General features: G+C 44.4%; 2 protein-coding genes across 14 annotated transcripts in view; one reads left to right on the top strand and one right to left on the bottom strand.

Annotated features, from left to right (window-relative positions):
• Window positions 1–9,331, top strand: part of nt5c2a (5'-nucleotidase, cytosolic IIa) — an 83,517-nt gene extending 74,186 nt beyond the window's left edge. For 9 of the 12 annotated variants that reach the window (XM_069900423.1, XM_069900425.1, XM_069900427.1 and 6 more), the window contains 10 exons: window positions 1,305–1,358; window positions 1,661–1,744; window positions 2,017–2,058; window positions 2,689–2,796; window positions 4,342–4,408; window positions 4,608–4,778; window positions 7,799–7,850; window positions 7,976–8,036; window positions 8,557–8,733; window positions 8,901–9,331. In XM_069900423.1, the coding sequence (XP_069756524.1) occupies window positions 1,305–1,358; window positions 1,661–1,744; window positions 2,017–2,058; window positions 2,689–2,796; window positions 4,342–4,408; window positions 4,608–4,778; window positions 7,799–7,850; window positions 7,976–8,036; window positions 8,557–8,733; window positions 8,901–9,146 (1,062 nt within the window). In that variant the 3' untranslated portion in view covers window positions 9,147–9,331. The remainder of the gene's footprint in view (window positions 1–1,304; window positions 1,359–1,660; window positions 1,745–2,016; window positions 2,059–2,688; window positions 2,797–4,341; window positions 4,409–4,607; window positions 4,779–7,798; window positions 7,851–7,975; window positions 8,037–8,556; window positions 8,734–8,900) is intronic. The other 3 variants (XM_069900431.1, XM_069900430.1, XM_069900434.1) reach the window with 3 other exon arrangements.
• Window positions 9,332–10,943: 1,612 nt separating this feature from the next.
• The window catches only part of arhgap19 (Rho GTPase activating protein 19), a 34,441-nt gene continuing 20,838 nt past the window's right edge, over window positions 10,944–24,546 (bottom strand). For both annotated transcript variants that reach the window (XM_069900421.1, XM_069900422.1), the window contains 3 exons: window positions 19,151–19,246; window positions 16,004–16,117; window positions 10,944–12,224 (listed from right to left, as the gene is read on the bottom strand). In XM_069900421.1, the coding sequence (XP_069756522.1) occupies window positions 12,174–12,224; window positions 16,004–16,117; window positions 19,151–19,246 (261 nt within the window). In that variant the 3' untranslated portion in view covers window positions 10,944–12,173. The remainder of the gene's footprint in view (window positions 12,225–16,003; window positions 16,118–19,150; window positions 19,247–24,546) is intronic.

Raw genomic sequence — 24,546 nt, 5'->3', positions numbered from 1 at the left:
CTGTCCTGCACATGTCTATAGCTCTCCATACCTCTCCCATCCATGTACCTGTCCATATTCTTATTAAAATGATAAAATTGAGCCAACATTCACCACTTCAGCTGGGAGCTCATTCCACACTCCCACCTCACTCTGTGTGGAAAAAGTTCCCCCTCATACTCCCCCCCAAAACCTTTCCCCTTTCACCCTTAACCCATGACCTCTGGTTTGTTTCTCTCCTACCCTCAGTGGAAAAAGCCTTCCTACATTTACTCTGTCTATCCCCCTCATAATTTTAAATACCGCTATTAAATCTCCCCTCATTCTTCTACACTCCAGGGAATAAAGTCCTAACCTGTTTAATCTGTAACATTGTTCCTGAAGTCCGGACAACATCCTAGTAAATCTCTGAACTCTTTCTATCTTTCCTGTAGTTAGGTGTGTAAAACTGCACACAATACTCCAAATTTGACCTCATCAATGTCTTATACAACTTTACCATAACATCCCAACTCCTGTACTTGGATTTACAAAGGCCAAAATGCCAAAAGCTCTTTTTACAACCCTAGTGACACCACTTTCAAGGAATTATGTATCTGCCCTCCCAGATCCCTCTGTTCTACCACATGCCTCAGTGCCCTACCATTCATCGAGTATGTTTTACCTTGGTTTGTCCTTCCAAATTGCAACATCTTACATTTGTCTGCATTAAATTTAATTTGCCATTTTTAAGCCCATTTTTACAGCTGGTCCAGATCCCTCTGCAAACTTTGAAAACCTTCTTCACAATGCCTCCCATCTTAGTGTCATCTGCAAACTTGCTGATCTAGTTCACAATGTAATTCCTTCCCAAAGTGCCACACCTCACACCAGTCAGGGTTAAATTCCATTGTGGTCACGAGTGAATATATACATGGCAGTGGGTGTGTTCATGACCAGGTTGTGTTTCAGTGGACTTTTCGTCAGGGCACTTTGTATAATCAGGTGAATCTACATTGCAGTCCCTTCCGTCATTCACTGGGATCCATGTGCTTTCCTGCTCACTCTTTTTGCAATCCTAAAGGTCTGCCTCTATCCTGGTTCTGTTATGAAAGCCACTGCCATGTTCTTTGTTTACATATCTTTTGCTCACATGTTTGCTTACACGTTTATTGTCAGCACGTGCATAAATGTGAGCAGGGGTCTGTCAGTGATGCTCCGAGGTATCAGTTCTTGTAGACCGGTCAGGGCAAGAATGAACCCAGCTGTGATTTTATTCTCCAGGGCTGATTCTCACCTGCATTAATGATCTGGACTCAGAATCCACTCACTCTCTTCTTTCACAGGGATCTCTGAAAGAAAAAACTTTAGAAAACCTGGAGACCTACGTTGTTAAAGAGGTAACTGTGGGCTGTTCTCACTGCATCCTGAGGAAGGGAAGAGGGGAAGAATTTGGGTGGTGGAGGAGGGATTTGGGTGGGGAGGGGAGGAGTTGAAGGACAGGAGAGGTGGGGTGGGAAAGAGGGTAGGAATGAGTGAGGAGTTTATGTGGGGTAGGAAAGAGGGTAGGAGTGAGTGTGGAGGGGTGGTGTTTGGGTGGGGGGGTGGTCTACAGCTCCCTGCAGTGAGGAGGGGTTTGGGTGGGTGGTCTACAACTCCCTGCATTGGAGACAGAGCCTGAGCCTGAGCTGTTCACTTTCAGCCCAAACTGCCTCTGCTGCTCAGCCGGATGAATGAGGTGGGGAAGGTGTTCCTCGTCACCAACAGCGACTACACTTACACTAATGTGAGCACGTTTTGGGGGAGGTGGGGGTTGTGGGGTGGGGAAGGGTTCCTGCATGGAGGGTGGAGAGGGGAGTGTGGGACTGGACAGGGCTCAGGCACGGTGTGGGGGTGGGGGTGGGTGAATGGGGGTTACAAACACGGGATGGACAGATGAGAAGGAGGGGCTATAATGGGTTATCAGGGGGACCGATGGGGTGGGGGATTTGGACGGGGGTGTGGAGGGGGAAAGGATGTAGATGGTGGGTACAGAGATTGACTCTATTTATTTTACAGAAGATCATGACCTATATGTTTGACTTTGGACACGGCCCCATGGTAGGTAAAGGGTGACTGGGGGGAGGGTGGGGGAATGCGAGGGTGGGTTGTAAACAACCAGGGGTCCTGGAGAAGCTGGACACTGGGGCCGGGGGGGGTAAACTGATTGGGGGCTGGCAGTGCAGCCCAATCTCCTAGGGGTGATAATCATCAAAATGTGGAGAAAACTGACACCCCCCCACCCCCAGCAGCGCCCATACCCCATGCCCACACACCCTTCCCGCAGATCCATGTGCCCTTCCTACCCACAGCCTATATACCCCTTGCCTGGTTCCCTCCTCCCCAGACATTTCCTCCTCCCCCACCCCCTCCTCCCATCAACCTTCCCCACCCTCTTCCTTCCGTCAACCACTCCCCTTGACCACCCCTCCCTCCTCTCCTCGACCCCCTACCGCCCTTGACACCCCACCCTTGACCCCCTACTCCCCTCATTCCCCATAACCCCCCACCCCTTATCTCCTCGCCCTCTCCCCACCCCCCCCCTCCTCAACAGTCCCCATCTGTGGACTTCAATCCCACCCCAACACCTCCTTTCTCCCAACTGTCCCTGCCCCATCACACAGGGGCCCATTGCCTACATTTGCGAGTGTGGACTGAGTATGGGCATCTGTCATTACGTTTGTTTTGTAGCCTGGAACTGCTCACCGACCCTGGCAGACATACTTTGACCTGGTTGTGGTGGATGCCCGGAAGCCACTGTTTTTCAGTGAGGGAACGGTTCTGCGACAAGTGGACAAGGTTTGAGATCAGAACTCGGCTCCTGACAGTAGCTGTGGGGGGAGTCACCAGGTTGGGCACACAAGGACTGGTCATAGAGAGGCAAGTGAGGAACAGGGGAAAACTGTGGACTGTATTTTGCGTGAGACAAGCTGGGTCTCTCGGGTGGTGTGGTCCATCTTCACCACCTAAGTTGATTTATCCCAACACCACAGAGACTGATGAGCTGGCCACCAGCACTTATGGAGCTGCTCTCACCTCCAGAATAACTGTGACTGACAGGAGAGGATTCCCAAAGATTTTAAAAAGTCAGTTTTAATTCCAAACTGTGTTGAATTCTAGACCATTGGAGTCAGATCTTGATTGGCTTAACTGAATTTTGGCTAAAAGTTTAGTTTATCCAATCTTAATGATAGGGAAGAACGTTTATTGCTGTCACATCTGGCTGTGGTCAAGATATTGCAATTAGAAATAACTTTTATTGGTGCTAAAAGAACATGTAAGGATGTAAACAGGAAAGTGCGTCAGATGCTGTAATTGTAGTGAGTACCTAAATGTGCTAGAGAAACTCAGGTCACGCAGCATCTATGTGAAGGGTTACCCTCGTTAGGGGCCTGAGCCCTTCATCAGCATACGAGCCAAAAGCTGACAGGCGCCTTTCGCTGCTGTGCGGCCTGCTGAGTTTGTGTACTGCATTTACATATGATGGAGTTTTTGTTGATTTTGCCAAAGCAAGTGAATTGATAGGACGGAGCTTCGAGTTTTCGTATTCGTGGGGATTTTATGATTTGTTTACATAAATCTCTCATTGGTTACTGAGAGGAAGAAAGACTACTCTTATCCCCATTAAGACGGTTTGGAAGGACAGGCAGGACACCCACTCTCTCTGTTAAACACACTGGGAGGGTTCACTTTGGGGATTTTAACACCTGGTGTTCAGCATTTGCCTTTGGTGACTGTGGTTGGGGAGGCCCAAGGCTGTGGAAGGTCCATCTGCTTCCTCCTGTAACCTCTCCAAGGCCCTGTCATTCTTACTGCTGACTTCCACCCTGATTAACGATTATTCAGCTTTACCACAACTCCCTACTCAAAACCTCAAAAGCCAAGGATTTGTGTGCCTTCCCCAAGTCTGGCGTCTGCTAACACGGTCCTGCAGCCCTGCTTACGTTACATCACTCCTCATTCTGACAAAATCAGCATTAAATGGCATTTGCTGCATCTTCCCATTGCACTGGTTATTCTGGGATTCCTTTCCGTGAGTTACAGCAACTGCTGTTTGATGCGATGGCCTTTGCTCCCCAGAACGCCTCAGTTGTGGTGAACGCTCCTCACCTGCCTTAGCAGAGGATATTCACTAAGGCCAATGAGGCTCCTACTCTCGAGGGGCAGTGTGAGATTGCGAAGCTGCCGTTGAGGGCCATAGGTGGGGAAGAGTGGTGGTTGGGAATGGATGTTGGGGTTTGGGGGAACTGGTGGTCTGGAGTTGAGGAAGGAGTTGGTGGCCTGGGAGGGATGTTGAAGGGATCACCCACTGATGGGAAGTCTCCACTTTACTCTTCCTGACAGACAACTGGGCACTTGAAGATTGGGACACACACAGGGCCTCTCCAGCATGGAATTGTGTACTCAGGAGGTGAGTACCAGCAGGGCTTGGGGAGGAGAGGGCTGAGACTGCCTGTGGTATGAAGGTGGCTCGCTGTCCAGCCTGACTTGTGGGGCTGTGATCATCCCTCAGTACCTGGGTGCAGCACGCTCACTGAATCCTGTTCTTCCCAGACAGGTAAAAGGGAAGCAAACGATAATGATTCTCATTGTGTGGAGATATCTTGCAGGTTCTTCAGACATTATGGGCGACTTGCTGGAGGCGAAAGGCAAAGACATTTTGTACATTGGCGATCACATCTTTGGTGACATCCTGAAATCAAAGAAGCGGCAAGGGTGGAGAACATTCCTAGTCATCCCAGAACTGGCGCAGGAGCTACATGTCTGGACCGACAAGAGCAGTAAGTTCCCGGTGATACGGCTACTGCTGAATAAATCGATCTGCCTCTCTTCCTGCTTCATTTTGCCATGGCAGATGATGTGGGAGGCCAGGTGATGCAGGGAAAGGGCTCAGCAGAAAAGCCAAGGGGAGGTGGCGTGGTGTGCACAGGATTCCTCCGCACTGAGCTTTTAGAAAACTGAAGAAATTTGGAATGATTGGGGCCAGTGTGGCTGTTAGGAAAATGCAAACAAGCTGGCCCGGGGGGGAATTCAGTCGAGAGAAGTAAGTGTGAGTGGGAGCAGACATGCACAGACCCCTGACACTGGGAACAGCAAAGAGCAGGCAGACAGACCTTGGTTTGGTGGTGGCACAGAGAATGTCTAACACACTGGGTAGAAGGCATATTGGCCTTCATAAGTCGATGTACTGAGTACAGTACAGGGGGTGACAGTGTCAGCACCATTTTAAGGTTTGATGAGGAAAGACAGATGAGGTTTAGAAGGGATCTGCTGGAATATGTGTGAATAATGAACAGCTGGAGGGATTCAATAGGCCTCTGTGGAGAGAAGTGGAGAATCAGTGCCTTTGGTCAGAACCTTTAATCAAGAATCTCAGTCACCCAGCTTGGGAACAGGCCTTTTGGCCCAAGCCAATCAAAATATACTACCCACAAGAGTCCCACCTGCCTGTGTTTGTTTTGACAATATCCCTTTTAGCCCATGTATCTAATTTTTTCTTAAATGCCTCAACCACCTCTGCTGGCAGCCTACTCCATGTACCACCACCCTCTGTATAAAAATAAATTATCCTACAGCTTCCTGTTAAATCTCTTCTCAATTTAAACATGTCCTGGTTACTGATGGCACTAGACTTGGCAAAGTACTCTGCTGGCAGGTGGGATATGTAGGTGAGACCCTGTGGTTGGCTTGGGTAGGTTTGGTCAAAGGGCCTGTCCCTCCCTGGGTGACTCAATAAAGGATCCTGACCAGAAACATTGACTCTCTACAATGGCTGCCTGGCCCACTGAATCTCTCCTGCTTCTTGTTATTCTCACATATTCCCCTCAGACTCTTGAACAAAACCAAATTGCTCCAGCCTCATCTGAATTTCCTCAACTGGTCTAATCCTCTCTGAGATCACCCCTCATCCACTTATGCTCAAAGGAATAAAGCCCCAGTCTGTTCAACCTCTCCATTTAGCTCAGGTCCCAAAGTTCTGGGAACATCCTTGTAAGTGTTCTCTGCAGATAACACAAAGATTGAAAGTGTAATGGCCAGTGACGAAGCCTTTCAAAACTTGCAGCAGAATCTGGAAAAATGGGCTGCAAATTGGCAGATGGATTTTAACGTGGACGTGTGGTGTATTTTCAGAGAACTAATGTCCGAGTAGGACATACTCGGTAAATGGTAGGGACCTGGGAATACAGGTACATAACTCCATGAAAGTGGCATCAAAGGTAGATAGCATCATAAAGAGAGCTTTAGGCATATTGGCCTTCATAAGTCGATGTACTGAGTATAGGATTTCATCAAGGTATGCTGAGTTTCTCCAGCATTCATTTTACTTCAACCACAGTGTCTGCAGAAATTTTGTGTTCTCCTTTGAGTATAGGAGTTGGAATGTTGTGGTGAAGTTGTACAAGACACTGATGAGGCCAAATTTGGAGTATTGCGTTCAGTTTTGATCACCTAACTGTAGGAAAGTTATCAGTAAGATAAGTGCAGAGATTTACTAGGATGTTGCCCGGACTTCAGGAACTGAGTTACAGGGAAAGAGTAAACAGGTGAGGACTTTATTCCCTGAAGCATAGAAGTATGAGGGGAGATTTGATTAGAGTTATTTAAAATTATGAAGAGTAAATGTAGATAGGGTTTTCCCACTGAGGGGAGGTGAGATACAAACCAGAGGTCATGGGTTAAGGGTGAAAGGAGAAAAATTTAGGGGGAACTTCTTCACACAGAGAGTGGTGGGAGTGTGGAATGAGCTTCCAGTTGAAGTGGTGAATGCAGGCTTAATTTTAACATTTAATAAAAATTTGTATAGTTACCTGAATGGGAGGGGTATGGTTTGGGTGTAGGTCAATGGGACAGGGCAGAATAATAGTTTGGCATAAACTAGTTGGGCTACAGGGCCTGTTTCTATGGAGTAATGTTCTATGGTTCTTCAGCTGGACATCTTTCATATAGCAGTGACCAAAACTGGACACAATACTCCAAATGGGGCCCCGCCATCTTCTACATCTACAACATGACCTAACTTGTGTACTCAATTGACTGATAGCCAATATGCTGAAAGCTTTTTGACCATCTACCTGAGATGCTACTTTCAAGGTATACTATGCTTCCTGTATTCAAAAATCCCTTTGCTCTACAACTCCCAGGTCCCTACCATTTACTGTGAGGGTCCTACCTATGTTAGACATCCCAAAATGCAACCTTTTCACATTTCACTGTATTAAATTCCATTGACCTCCTGCCCACTGAACAAGATCCTGCTGCAATCTTGAACAGCCATCTTCACTACCTACATTACCAAACATTTTAGTGTCATTCACAAACTTGCTGATCATGCCATGCTGCCTTCCTTGAATGGAGGCACAATATTTGCCATCTTACCTGTACATTATTTCAACTCAGAAATCCCAGTCAGGGCACCTTCAACTTCCTCTCCAGCTTTCAGTGTCTACAGATGCATCTTATCAGGTCCAGATTTGTCTACCTTCATTGACATGAGGACCTTTAGCGCTTCCTCAAATGAACATGATATTGCAGAAGACAGTGTGAGGTCTGATCCAGGTGAGTAAAAAGACTTTCTCCATGGGTGTGAGATCAATAACTAGGGGAATGCTTTGGGTTAATTGGTGGAAGAGTCAGGGAGTCTATCCATGGCAAGGAAAGGGAAGAACCTGACCTCCATTGTTGGCAGGTGTGACTGTACTGTCTGGTGTACCATGAATTACTGATTTTTGCTGTTGGCTCATGTCTGTCCTCCTTGCCTCTGTACTTGGTGTAATGGTAGTAACTCTCCTTTATCTTCCAGCACTGTTTGAAGAGTTGCAGAGTCTGGATGTGTTTCTAGCAGAACTCTACAAGTGAGTATGGTCAGAATCATTGCAAGAGTGGACAATTTGCAACCATCTCTGTGCTCGCTCATTTCCTGCTGTTCATCAGCCAGTGTTAGAATTTGAAATGCTGACCACCTGTGTTCTTCCCACAGACATCTGGATAGCAGCAGCAATGAGCGGCCTGATATTAGTGCGATTCAGAGACGCATCAAGGTGAGATGAGGGCTGCCTCAGTCTCTCTGCCAGGTTGGGGTATCGAGATGTTTAGTATTAGCTTTCTCCAGGACCCTCATGATCTTGTTAGAGGATCAGACACTAGCCAGGGCTTGGGTTATCAATCCCTCTCGTCACCTCTACCCACTACTCCTTGTTTCTCTGCATTCCTCTGCGTCATCCTTCCATCGTTTGCTCATTCCTCTGTGTTGAACTGTAATTGCTGCCCTCAATCTTTCCCAGTTTAATGGATCACAATTTCAGGATCACTTTTTTAATATAATGTTAAAATAGATTACAATTTCAATAGGGGTTACAGAGCTGCTAACACAATGGGGCTTCTCCACCACCCAAGGAGTGATTCTACTGTCTGGGTACAATTAGTCACTGCCCACCCGCTCATCACCAGTATTTGGGTAACATCTCCTAGGTGGCTGGATGACTGCTGCACCTTGTCTTATTGCCAATACTGAGAGATTAGAATGAAACGTTTTCACTTCTGCCTTCTCTCTCCATGTAGAAAGTCACTCACGACATGGACATGTGCTATGGGATGATGGGCAGCCTGTTCCGCAGCGGCTCTCGCCAGACACTCTTTGCCAGCCAGGTCATGCGTTATGCGGATCTCTATGCAGCCTCTTTCATCAACCTACTATACTACCCCTTCAGTTACCTCTTTCGTGCTGCCCACGTCTTGGTGAGTATGTTGTCTGTGTATTGTCCCAACACATGCTGTGAAACCCTCTCTGTGACAGAGGCGTTGCCCAGCACTGTGCTGAACGAGTTCAACTGACTGGATGTGCTCTCACTCCCATGGTTCTCAACTCTCATTCCATTTTCATCCTGTGCTGCTCTGTCCTTTAGATGCCCCACGAGTCGACTGTGGAGCACAGCCACATAGGTATTTATGATGTTGAGTCTCCGATGGCAACACGCAACCGTTCAACCAGCTCCATGGATATTAAAGATACTGGGTTCAAAAGACACCAACTGACTAGATCAATCAGCGAAATCAAACCGGCCAACCTTTTCCCACAAACTCCACAAGAAATTACACACTGCCACGATGAAGATGATGATGAGGAGGAGGAGGAGGAGGAGGAAGAGTAGCAACAATGAAACGTAATCCTGGTCCCACCCCACGGAACGGAACTGAGCCACAGTGTGATATCAGCATGAAGGGAGATCTGGTTCTCCTGAAGGGATCATTGTGAGACAAGAATGGTTCTAATCATAACTGAGTGACTATTCCATTTTTCTAAGTAATTTGAGAATATACAATTGTTTTAATAACAGGTCAGGAATTTGCATTGAATGTGTGATGGGTCATCTTACCAGTGACCCAGGTGGGTGGATGTGATTGTGGGAGTTGACGTGTACTCCTTGTACACCAGAAACTGTGGACCTGGAATCATGAGCCAGCAATGAGAAGGTGGAAGGAGTTCGTGGGTCAGGCAGCATCGATTGGGAGCTGACTATTTCTCTCCATGGATATTGCCTGACCCAGATATCTTGGGACTTCTCATTGTTTGCACCCTAGCCCTGGGTCCTTGATTTAAATCAACCCATGGTGCTGTGAAAATGCTTGTAGCAACTTGTGAAACTTGCTTCAGTAACAAAATTCATGGAGGGTCTTGCTTAAGGGCATGCCCCCCCTTGCCAGGCCTTCTCCCCAATCCCCCCCCCCCCCCCCCCCCCAAGAGACTTTAATTATCAATTTTAATCAGACCACAAACTCAGTAATTTATTCTGGGGCAATAACTACAGACTGGATCAACCAGAGGTGCGAGAGCCCCTCCTTTGTGCTTTGAAGCAGGTGTAAAATCCTCTAAGAGGCTATTTGCTTCATTAGCTGATTTAGTTGCATGCTCCCTTCAGTTCCTGCTTCATCTGAGCCTCTGCTCTGGGATTGGGTTGGAAACTGACCAGTAATACCAGGCTGTACGTTCCCCTGAAAAATCAGTCCACGGACTTACAGTTTGATTTGGATTATAATTTTTTTTAAATTGACAACTTCATTAACTTTAAGCTCTGGATAAAATTTAAACATTTAGAGTCGAAGTAGCTTCACTCTAACCCAACTTCTGAGACTGTGATGGGACAGTGTAGAGCAGTGGTTCTCAACCTTTTTCTTTTCACTCACACACCACTTTAAATAATCCCTATGCCATAGGTGCTCTGTGATTACTTAAGGTGGTGTGTGAGTGGAAATAAAATGTTTGAAAACCAGTTTTAATCCTACCTAATTGATTCATTATGTGCACGAGTTCATAACTCCAAAGGAAATGGGCCAATGACAATTTTTCTCAAGCAAAATATTTCAGTAACAATTGGGTCCAGAGCAGTGACTCCCAACCTTCCCCTCCCACTCACATCCCACCTTATGCAATCCCTTACTAATCACAGAGCAGCTATACATAGGGATTATTTAAGGTGGTTGGTGAGTGAAAAGAAAAGGTTTGAAAACCATTGGTGTAACTGTAAAAGGAGCTTCACTCCGTGTCTGACCTCAGGAGCGCGTGATGGGACAGTGTAGAGGGAGCTTGAATCTTATAATAATTCCAGTAACAAGGACCAGAGGTGAGACGAGTGGGGGTGCACATGACCAGCTACCTGCCGTTGGCAGGAATGCATCACAACTTCCTGACTGATACCAGACTGGGGGAAGAAGCCCTGCTGTGCATTTCCCTGGGATAACCACCTCATAACACTGCTCAGAGCTGCCTCCAGCCCAGGCTTGAACCCTGTTTTCTGCAAGACCAGCACAGAAAATGTATCTGATTGGCTTTGTAAAATTCAGGGGTCAGACACAGTGAGCAAAATGAGATCCACCAACATCAACCACTTCCCAAATTGATGTTCCTCTGAGCACTGAACAACCACACAATCAAAGATGTATAACTCATGTTGGAATTTTTCAGCTCAGCTATTAATGGACTGTCTGTATAATACAAAAATATAACAAACAAAACATTTATATTATCCAAAACATAAATACATACTTGTTAAAATTCTGAAGGCACTGGTTACTCACAGTACATAAGAATTCACATTACCTCTAGGCCCATTCACACAATCCTGGATTGGAAATGAACTGGTCACAGGTTATGGGCTAAGTCTGTGGACAGAGTATACAGCCCAGAAGAACAGGGTCATACATCCAGACATTGCACAAACAATTTTTAAAAAGCCCATCGTGCCTCAGCCAAGGAATGAAAAGCCAGCGTCTTTTCTCCCCAAGATTGCCATGTAGGGAGGTGACTAACACTACATCCTCCTCCCGAACACCAACAGTAACGATCACATTCATAGGTCTAAAATGACATTAGCACAGAATGCTTACAAAACAAAACAAAAGCTTGGTCTTGGACCTGATTAATGAGATAAACATCTGTCTGGCATCTTCAGAAATGATTAAGTAAGAATTAGGTGTTTGATTCATTCCACAATTATCCCTTGATTTTTCCCTAAAACTCATTGCCTGCACTTTCTCATCCACCCTGAACTCACCTGCTGATTCAAATGATTAATGTTCTCAGCTGCATGCAGGCAGCCCTCAGCCCCACCACAGGCAGATGGGGAAAAATGTGGCAGGATCATCATATTAATGACATCACTGGTCCATTGGGGCAGTGTCTGTCCCTACTGAGCTTATGTCAACCTCTGACCTGCACACCACGAGCTGGAACCCTGCAACTTGGGACGAGGGGACAAGCCTTCATTCTCTTCCCAATACTACCAGACAACTTCCTCCCCCTCCCCCATGCTGCAACCCTCCTTTTGACAAGTCTTACCTGGAGGTTTTAGGTTCCGTCGTTTCAGTGCATTGAGGACTGATGGCCAATTATTGTAGCCTGAAAACCAGCAGGTTCACTTTCAGTCTCTCACCCACCGTTCAACCATTTGCCTTTGCCACATGCATGCCTCACCCAAGTCCTGTCCTGTTCATCCATGTCCCCAGCATTTAACCAGCATAGTCCCTTGACATTTCTCAAGCCAGTTTCACCCCAGACCATTTTCCACAGGGAATCAACATTATCAAAGTTTTTGTAAACACCCAACATTCAGGGTCCTTTTAGTGGTTGTTGTGATGCTCCAAACAAGTCTCCACCTCTTCAAGTCAATGCAACTCTGAGGCTAAATGGCCAACTCCTGTGTGACCACCATTCGATTCCCTCTGTGCAGTTCCTGGTGTGGAGAGAGAAATATGCATCAGTGAGGGCCAGGTAAGGTCAGTGCTCTCACATTCTCCCAATAGGGTTACTCATGCAATGCGGAAGAGTTGATTACTGACCAGAGGATATTTCCCATCTCTGACAGGAGCAGCGAAACAAGGCCCAGCTCTTTTTCCTCCCATCCCTGATCTGTGACTACAATGAAAAATGACCAGTTTAAACTGATACCACAGCCCTCCAAGGGCAAAATAATAAGTTGGGTACAACAGTTGGGAACTTCATTGAAGGCGAGATAGTGGGTTGGCAATAATGGCTCATGCCTGAATTACTACAATTAGAACACTACAGCACAGTACAGGCCCTTGATGTCCTACCAAAAAAAACTAAACCATCCACCTCATAACTGTGTTTCATGTTCACCCATGTGCTTGTCTAAGTTTCTTAAATGCACCTATTGTACCGGCCTCCACCATCACTCATGGCGATGCACTCTCAACTTTGTAAAAAAAAACACCCCCAATCTCCCCCCCCCCCCCCCCCCCCATTCACTTTGTACAGGTGTCCTCCGGTGTTTGCTACTCCCACCATGGGAAAAAGGTGCTGGCTGTTCACTTTATCTTGTGGACTTCAAGTCAATTTTCATCCTTTATGCTCCAAAAAGAAAAGCTGTAGCTCTGCTAACCTTGCCTCATAAGGGAAAATCATGCTCGACTAACCTTCTGGATTGTTTCAAAGATGTGACAAAGAGGCTGGACTTGGGAGAGCCAGTGGATATGGTGGACTTCCAGAAAGCCTTTGATAAGGTCCCGCACAGGAGGCTAGTAGGCAAAATCAAGGAGCATGGTATTGGGGGTAGGGTGCTGACGTGGATAGAAATTGGTTAAGAAATAGGAAACAAAGGTTTGGGATAAACGGGTCATTTTCAGGATGGCAGGATGTGACAAGTGGGGTACCACAGGGATCGGTGTTGGGTCCTCAGTTGTTTATCATTTATGTAAATGATTTGGATGAAGGGATTATTAACAACATGAGCAAATTTGCAGATGATACTAAACTGGGTGGCAGTGTAAAGTGTGAGGAGGATGTCAGGAAAATGCAGAGGGACTTCGACAGGTTGGGGGAGTGGGTGGAGAAATGGAAGATGAAGTCCAATGCGAGGTTGTCCATTTTGGAGGCAGAAACAAAAGAGCAGAGCATTATTTAAATGGAGTCAAGCTGGGGAGTGGGGTAATGCAAAGGGATCTGGGTGGACTCGTACACCAGTCTCTAAAAGCTAGCATGCAGGTTCAGCAAACTGTGAAGAGGGCAAATGGCATGTTGACTTTCACAAAGAGGGGATTGGAGTATAGGACCAGAGATGCCCTCCTGCAGTTGTACAGGGCCCTGGTGAGATCTCACCTGGAATATTGCGTCCAGTTCTGATCCTCAAATTTGAGGAAGGACATACTCGCTATAGAGTGAGTACAGCGCAGATTTACAAGGTTAGTTCCCGGATCGCAGGATTGACATATGCTGAAAGGTTAGAAAGAAGGATGAGGGGAGACATGATTGAGGTATATAAGATTATCAAGGGGCTAGACAAGGTGAATTCAGATTATACATTCCCAATGTTGGGAGAGACTAGGTCTAGAGGGCATAGTTTAAGAATACAGGGAAGGCCCTTTAGGACGGAGATGAGGAGAAATTTTTTTACCCAGAAGTGTGGATCTGTGGAATGCCTTGCCGCAGAGGGTGGAAGGGGCAGATTCGCTGGATATGTTTAAAAGGGAGTTAGATAAGGCAGGGAATGGATACTGACAGAGAATGATCAGCCAATATCTGAAAAATGGCCATGCTGGCTCGACGGGCCAATTGGCCTACTCCAGCACCTACTGTCTATTGTCTTATTTTCAATTCAATCATCCTGGTAAATCTCCTCTGCAACCATTCCATAGCTTCCATATCCTTTGTATAATGAGGTGATCAGAACTGAACACAATATTCTTAATGTGGTCTCAGCAGAGATATGTAGAGTTGCAACATCACCTCTCAACTCCTGAACTCAAACCCCCGACTAATGAAGCCCAACATTTTCAAGGTCTTCCATAACTATCCTATCAACCTGCGTGGCAACTTGAGAAATGCATGGATTTGAACCCCAAAGTCCCTCTGTTCTTCCACACTGTTAGTATCTGACTATCAACCCTGTACTCAGGCTTCTGGTTTGACCTTCCAAGGTTCCTTTTATTGTCATGTAGTAATACATTAAAAGTGTACTAACTTCTACCTGCCGCAAGACAAACAAAGAGTCGCCATTAATATTGCCCGGTCCCCTTAAAGTACAAAAGAAAGAGAAGCAAAAGAGAGTTCCATCAGAGAAACAGTGTTGGATTCACCCACCAGCCGCACAGACTCCTGCTCGATTATCAGCAACCTGAGCTCCAGATTCAAACTGTTCATATAATCAGAAAGCTTCAAGTGCCTGAGGCCCTTCAGAAGCCATTTCGAATCACAGCTCCAATACCTGGTTCCCATGAGGCAGTCTCCAGCAGCCCACGCGGGTCCCCCAACTGTAAATCACCTGCAGTCTGTGTGGGTCCTTCAGCTGCCAAGCCCCTCACTGGTCTGCCATCTTGGTCCTGTCCCATTTCCTCTACTTCCCAATGGTGCAAGGGAGGATGTTCTCCCCGTTTCTGGTGCCCTATGCTGGTCCGCTGCTCCCCCGAAGTGTGCAACCCCTCGTGGTCACTGCCAAGCACAGGCATTGCCATCATGATTGCCAAAGATGTCCTTGCAGATTCCAGTACTCTCTTAACAGGCTTGTTTCACCTCCCTCTTCCCTTTATAGTTGGGTTAAACCCAGAATTGAGAGCTTTGAGCAATGGAGCATCCACATTCACTGCAGCTCCTTCAACACTGGAAAGAGCCAGTTTGAGGTAGACACATGCAGGGTGTGGATCTCCTACAGGCAGTAGTGTCCAGCACAGAGGCAGTGGGCCAATGGGTCTAATCCTGTGCTGTACAGTTTTGTGCTCTTGTCAGATATTTGCATTGAGTCTTTGAGATGATCACCCTCAGTATCTTACCACTTCCTCACACATCTGTCCAAAACATGCAACACCTTGTTTAACAGTCCCCCTTCTGGATATTCTAGCCAGAGACTACCATCTTGCAAAATCTGTCAAACTAAATCCTGACAAAATCCTATACGTTTCCATTGGATCACCTCTCACTTCTCAACAAGTACAGACCGATCCCTCCCATTGCGACATGAATGATGACCGACTGTGGCAACACCTTGTTCCCCCAAGCTCGATGGTGGACGAGGCAAGCTATGGTTGGAAAATTCAGCTGCACTTTCAGCTGAACCTTTATTCAGGCCAGGAATGCAAGGTTTTAGAGCAAGAACTCAGAATCACATCACCTTCCTCTCACTCAGAATCTCATCAGTCGACTTTGATCACATGCGACTGAAGTTCAGAGACAGCAATGCCACAGATTTCTGAAACCAGAATGAGAGTGAAGGGGGAACTCGGAACTCAAAGCCTTTGCCATGTGCTGCAGCAGGGAATGACAGCCCCTGGTGCAATATCACCACTTAAGCAACACAGTTCCAGCCCTCCAAGTCCCAGGATATGCCAAGCCCCACCCCTACTCACCCTTTCTCTCTCTAGCCCCTAGCTCAACTCTCCCCCCTCCCCAATCACCCCACTGCCACACATAGCTTAGAGTGGACCACTCTTTGTTCTGTGCTCAGCTTCTCTCTTCCAACACCCTTCCCGAGTGAAAGCATTTCTAACTAACAACCCTCACCTGGTCCAGCCTCTTCCCTTGCTTGCTTGGATGTTCACAGCTCTGAGTTTCTGCATCAGGTGTCAGGATTCTGCTCTTCCTTTCTGTGATATAGTGGCCACCTAAAACTTTACGCTGCGAGAAATAAAAAGCCTTAGTGGGTTTAGAACATTGCTTGAGTTTCTCCAGAACTTTCAGCAAGTACACACTGAACTGGGGATGTCATGGCCTTGGACAATTCCTCAGGGCCAAATCAAGCACATCCTTGGGCTTGTGACAAGACCTTGCAGAGGAGATGTTTACAATCATCTTTAGCCTCAGGTGAAGTGCCAGGAGGGTGAGTAATGTTGTTTTTTACTGCAGGCCAGTGAGTCTGAAATCAGTGGAGGGAAAACTGCTGGAGGTGATTTCCCAAGAGGAGCTGTGAAAGTGGGACTTTGAACCAGAGGCACTGGGTTAATTTCCTCCATTCAGGCAGTGAGGTGCACTCCTGTGGCTATTCCCCTCAAATAATGGATACTATTGGTGAGTGGAGAGTGGATGACCTTCTAGGAATAAGCCATGACAATGAGATGTCTAGCACAGAGTCTGGCCCTGGGACTAAGGGGAGGGAGGAGATGAGCTGTAGGATTTGATATGGGACAGACAAGAGGCTCCATTGAAGAAAGAGTATCCCAGATGGTATGTTGTCTCCCAGATGCCAAGGTCTGTGATGCCTCAGATACAGTTCTCTATAAGGATGGTGAACAGCCAATATCATTGTCCATGTAGAGGGTAGGAAGGGTGAGGAGGTCCTGCAGGGAAAGTTCAGGGGTTAGATGCTAAGTTGAAAGACAGGACCTCCAGGATTGCTACCAATGCCATGTGCTAGTGAGGTTAGAAAGAGAAGGAAGATGCAGCTTAACATGTGGCTAAAGACATGGTGCAGGAGGGAGGGCTTTAGGTTTCTGGATCATTGGGCTCTCTTCTAGGAAATGTGGAACCTGTTCTGACGGGATAGTTTGCAACTGAACTGGAGAGGGTCTAATATTCTTGTGGAAAAATTTGCTAAGACTGCTCCAGCTGGTTTAAATTAGATTTGCAGGGGTATTGGAACCAGAGCGCCAGAGCAGATAGTAGAGCGAAAGTAGAAAAAAATTACAAGGATAGAAATCAAAGGGTTGTGCATGGTGGTAATAATGTTCTGAGGTGCATCTATTTCAATGCAAGGAATATTGTAGGAAAGCCAGACGAGCTTAGAATGTAGATTGGCACATGGAATTATGACATTGTGGCCATTAGTGAATCTTGGTTGCAGGACTAGCACCTCAATGTTCCGAGCTTCTGTTGCTTTAGATGCTATAGAACGAGGTGGGGGGTAAATGAAAGGGGGAAGAATGGCATTGACAGGACAAAGAGGATTCATCTACTGAGCCTATAAGGGTGGAGCTGAGGAACGGGAAAGGTATGACCACATTAATGGGGCTACATTATAGACCACCTATTAGTCAATGAGAATTGGAGGAACAAATCTGCAGAGAGATAGCAGACAGCTTGCAGGAAACAAAGTTGTGATAGTAGACAATTTTAACTTTCCACATATTGACTGGGACTCCCAGACTGTAAAAAGGGCTGGAAAGCTTGGAGTTTGTCAAAATCAATATGTAGAGGTACCAATTAGAGAGAGAGCAATACTGGATATATTAGGGAATGAGACAGGACAGGTGACTGAAATATGTGTAGGAAAACACTTTGGGTCCAGTGATCATAATATCATTAGTTTCCAGATAGTTATGGATAAGCATAGGCCTGGTCCTCAGGTTGAGATTCTAAATTGGAGAAAGGATCTAGAAAGTGTGGATTGGGACAGAGTTTCTGGCAATGATGTGCTTGATGAGGAAGGCCTTTAAAGGTGAAATTCTGAGAGCACAGAGTTTTATGTCAGGATTAAAGGCAAAGTTAACAGGCATAGGGAACCTTATGGATATTGTGGATCTGGTTAAGAAATGAGGTGTATAGCGGATATAGGCAACAAGGAGCAAATGAGATATTATTAAAAATGTAAGAAAAAATGTTTTAAAAAATCAGGAGGGCTAAAAGACACAAAATATAGGAGCAGAAGCAGGCCATTTGGCCTGTCAAATCCACTCTGCCATTCCATCATGAGCTGATCCATTCTCCCACTTGGCCCCACTCCTCTGCCTTCTCCCCATAACCTTTGATACCCTGCCTACTTCATTTCCCATATCTTATGGTCTAAATAAGAGTGGATAAATCCCCAGGGCCTGACAAGGCATTCCCTTTGATCTTGAGGGAGGCTCATGTAGAAATTACAGGGGCCCTGGCAGATGTATTAACTCGACCTTAGCCTCAGGTGAGATGTAGAAGGATTGAAGGGTAGCTCATGTTGTTCATTTATTTAAAAAAGGCTCTAAAAATAATCTTGGAAATTAAATGCCTGTTAGCCTGATGTCAGTCATGGGCAAGTCAGTGAAAGGTGATCCAAGAGATCAGATATACAAGTATTTGGATAGACAGGGACTGATAAGGGATAGTCAACATGGCTGTGTGTGGTAGTCTGTGTTTAACCAATCTTAGAAATTTTTGAGGTTACCAGAAAAGTTGAAGGACAGGCCACAGATATTGTCTACATGGACTTTAAGAAGGCCTTCGACAAGGTGGGACATTAGGAAAATTCATAGTGAGATAGTAAATTGGATTTGACATTGGCTTTACAGGAGAAGCCAGACAGTGGCTATGGATGATTGCCTCTCTCACTGGAGGCCTGTGACTAGTGGTGTGCCTCAAGGATCGGTGCTGGGCCCACTGCTGTTTGTCATCTACATCAATGATCTGGATGATAATGTGGTAAATTGGATCAGAAAGCTTGCAGATAACACAAAAATTGGAGGTGGAGTGGACAATGAGGAAAGCTTTAAAAGCTCGTAGAAGGATCTGAGCGCGAGGCTGTGTTTAGCTGGATTTCATCTTTAGTAGACGTAACCCAACAACCTTGTTAAGGAGGCCATGTCACAGCTGAAGCCCCACCTTGACCAGACATTATTCACATAGCCAGCACACACCAGGCACAATCAACCTTTGCTCATTTTCACACTAAGCCTTATTCTGAGGGGGGGGGGGGTTTGTGGTTTAACATGCAGTTACCAGTATACATTGTGCTTCTCTTACCTTAATGAGGCCCCCAAATGATCGGGAACGCACATGTTTCTTGGTTCTGGGTGAAACAAATCCTTCAGGAGTTCCAACAACTGAGCTTTTATTAAACTGCAAGAGGTAGGAAACACTAGTGTGAACAGAGACATTAAATGAAGCAAATGAACACAACAGTGAGCAGCACGACATGTTCATCAGCCACTAAGAGAGATAATGTTCAGAAACAGGCTCCAGCCCTCCACATCCAGTCTGACCTTTGTCTCTGTCTATACGCATTCCATTTGTCCACATTAGGTCTGCATCCTTCATTACCCTTGCCTGTTTGAGTGTCCAAATATTGGAGAGGTCGACATGACAGCCTGTCATATTCACACACCATCCTATCATCCCATGTTGCCACTTTCAGGGAACAATAGATTTGAACAAGTGCTCATCAACATTCCTTAGCACCCTACCATTTACTGTACATGTCCCAATCTCATTTCCCAAACACATCACCTTGTAAATGACACAATAAAAGTGCATCTGCCAACCCTCTGTCCAGCCTTGGACAATCTTCCTTGCTGCTCATAACTCCAACTTTCATGCCATTCACAATCTGCTTTGTGCAGTGTCCTGGGATCAGTAGACCTTGCATTCCAAAACCTGATGGCTCTGTGTCACTATTTCAACTCTTTCTTGCTGCACAAGCCCACATTTGCTCAAATACTCAACCTAAAAGCAGTCCCCAAACCATCCTAACAATCAACGCAGAACTAAATTCAGAAACCCTGGCTGTATCTTTACACCGGAGGTAAAGAAAAAGTCTGCAGATGCTGGGGGGCTAGTACAATGTGTGTTTTTGAAGAACAAGACAACGAGAGTTTGAGATAAAGGGGGAACGGGCCTGGAAGCAGAGGTGGTAGGGAAGTCCTAAATGAATACTTTTCTTCAGTGATCACTAATGAGATGGACCTTGGTGAATATGAGCTGGATTTTGTCAAACATTTGGATAGATAAGTCCCCGATATATCTCAGATTACTACAGCAAGCAGGGGAGAGATCGCTGGGATGTTGCAATGATATTTGTGTCCTCCCTGGCCATGGCAGAGGTACTAGAAGATGCAAATATAGCTCCCTTATTTCAGAAATGTAATAGGGAGAATACTGGGAATTACAGACCAATGAGTCTTGCATCAGTGGTGGGAAAATTATTGGAGAGGATTCTTGGTGAAAGAATTTACCAGCATTCAGGGAAGCAGTCTTCTCAGGGATCATCAATGTGGTTTTGTGAGTGGCAGGTCATGCCTCAAGAGTTTAACTGAGTTTTTCCAAGGAGGTTACAAAAGAAAATGATGAAAGTAGGGCAATGGATGTAGTGTATATGTATCTTAGTAAGGTGTTTCCCTAGGGTAGTGTCATTCAGAAAGTTATTAAGCATGGGATCCATAGAAACTTGGCTGCTTGCATTCAGAATGGGTTTGCCCACATAAGGCAACATGTGGTCGTAGATGGAGTATATTCTGCCTGGGGGTCGGGGTTCTGGAAGGATCTATTTTGGGATCCCTGCTCTGTGATTTTTATAAATTACTTAGATAAAGTGGAGGGATGGGTCTGCGAATTTGCAGATGACACAAAGGTTGGAGGTGTTGTGGAAAGTCTAGAAGGTTTCTGCAGGTTATAGCAGGATTATAGACAGGATGCAGAGTTGGGCAGAGAAGTGGTGGATAAGTGTGAAGTGATGCACTTTGGAAAGTCATACGTAGTTATGGCGGGATTCTTAAATGTGTAAATCTTTGGGTCCAAGTCCATAGATCCCTCAAGCTTGCCTCAGACTACAAGCTGATAGGGTAGTTAAGAAGGTGTATGTCAGGGCTTGGAGTTCAACAATTGTGAGATAGTGTGGCAGTTCTATAAAACTCTGGTTAGACATGCTTAGTATTATGCTCTGTTCTGGTTGCCACATTACCGGAAAGATGTGCAAGATTTAGAGGGTGCAGAGGGTTGCCTGGATTGGAGAATGTGTATAATGAAGCAAGTTGACCAAGCTTTGGCTTTTCTCCTTGAAGCAATGGAGGATGAGAGGTGGCTTAATAGAGATGTATAAGATTGAGGCATAGATAGGATGGACAGCCAGCACCTATTCCCCAGGGCAGCAATTTGTTTAAGGTGAGTGAGGGAAAGTTTAGGGAGATATCAGAGATTGGTTCACCCCCCACCCCCCCCGAGATAGTGGTGGGTACCTGGAATGGATTGCTGGGGTGGTGGTGAAGGCTGATACCTTGGAAACATTCAAAAGACTTACATTGGCACATGTGTAAGAATTTTATGGATTGTGAGTAAGGGAATGGATAGATGGCTAATGGTTTTATGTAGATCAGTAATAACATTGCAGCAATATTCTACATTCGAATACGCACCAAGTGCTGAAGGAACTCGCAAATCATGCAACATTCATGGAAAGTAAAAGACAATTAACCTTTTGGGCTGATATTTTTTTCCAATTTTAGTAATTCTCTACTGTGTCCCTCTCTCCTGATCTACCTCCAGTCATCTCTTTGTTGCCCACTTTCCCCACACACCTTGCTCTTCCAGTTCCATGTACTACCCACACACTACACCTCTAGAGTTCTTCCCACACCTGCCCTTCACTTTTCCCTTAGTCTCATTTTTCTTAGTCACTGTCACATGGCATAGTTTTTATTTTAAGAATTTTTTTATTTTTCACACTGTGAACCATATAAATCAAAATACATACAAACATTTCCCTCTTAAATATACACAGTGACATTTTCTCCCCTTTCCCCCCCACCCACCTTTCCTTCCCCCTTCCCACCCCCCTCCAAAACCAATAAACATTTAACATATCCAATAAAACCCTTAAACAATGTCATTACACAATGAAAAATAAACAAGAAAAATGTCACCTACTGTTACACACTGGGTCAGTTCATTTCATCTTCTTCTCATTCTATCATTTTAGGGGGTGGAGGACTGAGGCAAACCCTCTGTTATGTTCCATGTACGGTTTCCAAATTTGTCAACTAATGTGACTTTATTTTTTAAATTATATGTTATTTTTTCCAATGGAATACATTTATTCATTTCCATGTAACATTGCTGTACTCTCAGGCTCTCTTCTGATTTCCAAGTTAACATTATACACTTTTATGCTAATCGTTTTGCACTTCATCCTGTTTGAGGCCTAATTCTTTACTTCTAGAAGTAAGATCGCTGAATTTTTTTTTATGTTGTTTTTTGTGATTTTATTTAATACCTGGTTTAGATCTTCCCAAAACTTTTTCACTTTCTCACATGCCCAAATTGCATGTACTGTTGTTCCCATTTCCTTCTTACAGTGAAAACATCTATCTGATAATGTTGGATCCCATTTTTTTAAACTTTTGGGGCGAGATATATAACCTGTGTAACCAATTATATTGTATCATGCGCAACCTTGTGTTTATTATATTCTTCATAGTTCCAGAACATAACGTTTCCCATGTTTCATTTTTTATCTTTATGTTTAGATCTTGTTCCCACTTTTGTTTGGGTTTATAGCTTATTTCAACATTTTCCTTCTCTTGCAGCTTGATGTACATGTTTGTTATAAATCTTTTAATTATCATTGTGTCTGTAATCACATATTCAAAGCTGCTTCCTTCTGGTAATCTCAGTCTGTTTCCCAATTTATCCTTTAAGTAGGCTTTCAGTTGATGGTATGCAAACATTGTACCATGAGTTATTCCATATTTGTACTTCAATTGTTCAAATGTTAATAAATTGTTTCCCAAAAAAACAGTTTTTTATTCTTTTAATTCCTTTTCTCTCCCATTCTCTAAAGGAAAGGTTATCTATTGTAAAAGGGATTAGCTGATTTTGCGTCAATAATAATTTTGGTATTTGGTAATTTGTTTTTTTCCTTTCTAAGTGAATCTTCTTCCATATATTGAGTACATGATGCAATACTGGTGAGCTTTTATATCGTACCAGCTTTTCATCCCACTTATAAAGTATATGTTCTGGTACCTTCTACCCTATTTTATCTAGCTCTATCTTAGTCCAATCTGGTTCTTTCCTTGTCTGATAAAAATCTGATAAATACCTTAATTGTGCTGCTCTATAATTTTTAAAGTTTGGTAACTGCAAACCATCTTGGTTATGCCTCTCTGTTAATTTATCTAACACTATCCACGATTTCTCCCCTTTCCATAAAAATGTCCTTATTATTCTCTTTAGTTCATTAAAGAATTTCTCTGTTAAGGAAATTGGTAATTGAAATAAGTATTGTATCCTTGGAAAGACATTCATTTTAATGCAATTTACCCTCCCTATCAATGTTAACGGTAATTCTTTCCAATGTTCTAAGTTATCCTACAATTTCTTTATTAGTGGCTGATAATTTAATTTGTACAAGTGGGTTAAATTATTATCTAACCTAATGCCTAGGTATCGGATTGCTTGTTTGCCATTTAAATGGTGATTCTTTTTTAAATTCTGTATAATCCGCACGACTCATTGGCATCACGTCACTTTATTTGCGCTGATCTTGTACCCCGATATTTTTCCATACTCCTTCAATTTCTTATGTAATTCTTTTATTGATATTTCTGGTTCTGTTAAGTATACTATGATGTCATCTGCAAATAAACTGATTTTATACTCCTTCTCCTTTATTTTTATCCCTTTTATTTTATTTTCTGTTCTTATCAGTTCTGCCAATGGTTCTATTGCTAAAGCGAACAATGAGAGGGATAATGGACATCCCTGCCTAGTTGACCTACTTAATTTAAATTGGTTTGATACATATCCATTTACTGTTACTTTCGCCAATGGTCCATTATACAATGCTTTAATCCAATTAATATATTTTTCTGGTAGATTGAACCTCTGTAATACTTTAAATAAATAATTCCATTCTACACCGTCAAAGGTTTTTTCTGCGTCTAAAGCAACAGCCACTGTTGGCTTCTTATTTCCTTGAACTGCATGAATTAGATTAACAAGTTTACAGACATTATCCGCTGTTCGTCTTTTCTTAATAAATCCAGTTTGATCTTATTTTACTATTTTTGGTACACAGTTAGCCAATCTGTTTGCTAATAATTTTGCTATTATCTTATAATCTGAATTAAGTAGAGATATTGGTCTATATGATGCTGATGTTAATGGATCCTTCCCCATCTTTGGTATTACGGTAATTATTGCTGTCTTACATGAATCTGGCAAGTTTTGTTTCTTCTATCTGGTTCAATACTTCCAGGAGAGGAGGAATTAATAACTCTTTAAATGTTTTATAGAATTCTATTGGGAATCCATCCTCTCCAGGCATTTTATTGTTCAGCAGCTTTTTTAATATATCCTGTACTTCCTCTATTTCAATGGTTTCAGCAGTAAGTTTTGTTCCTCTTCTTGCAATTTTGGCAGTTCAA

The sequence above is a fragment of the Narcine bancroftii genome, chromosome 10, assembly GCF_036971445.1.
Source record: "Narcine bancroftii isolate sNarBan1 chromosome 10, sNarBan1.hap1, whole genome shotgun sequence".
NCBI classification, from domain to species: domain Eukaryota; kingdom Metazoa; phylum Chordata; class Chondrichthyes; order Torpediniformes; family Narcinidae; genus Narcine; species Narcine bancroftii.
The sequence above is the reverse complement of the archived record's forward strand: the minus strand, read 5'-3'. Positions and strand labels throughout refer to the sequence as shown.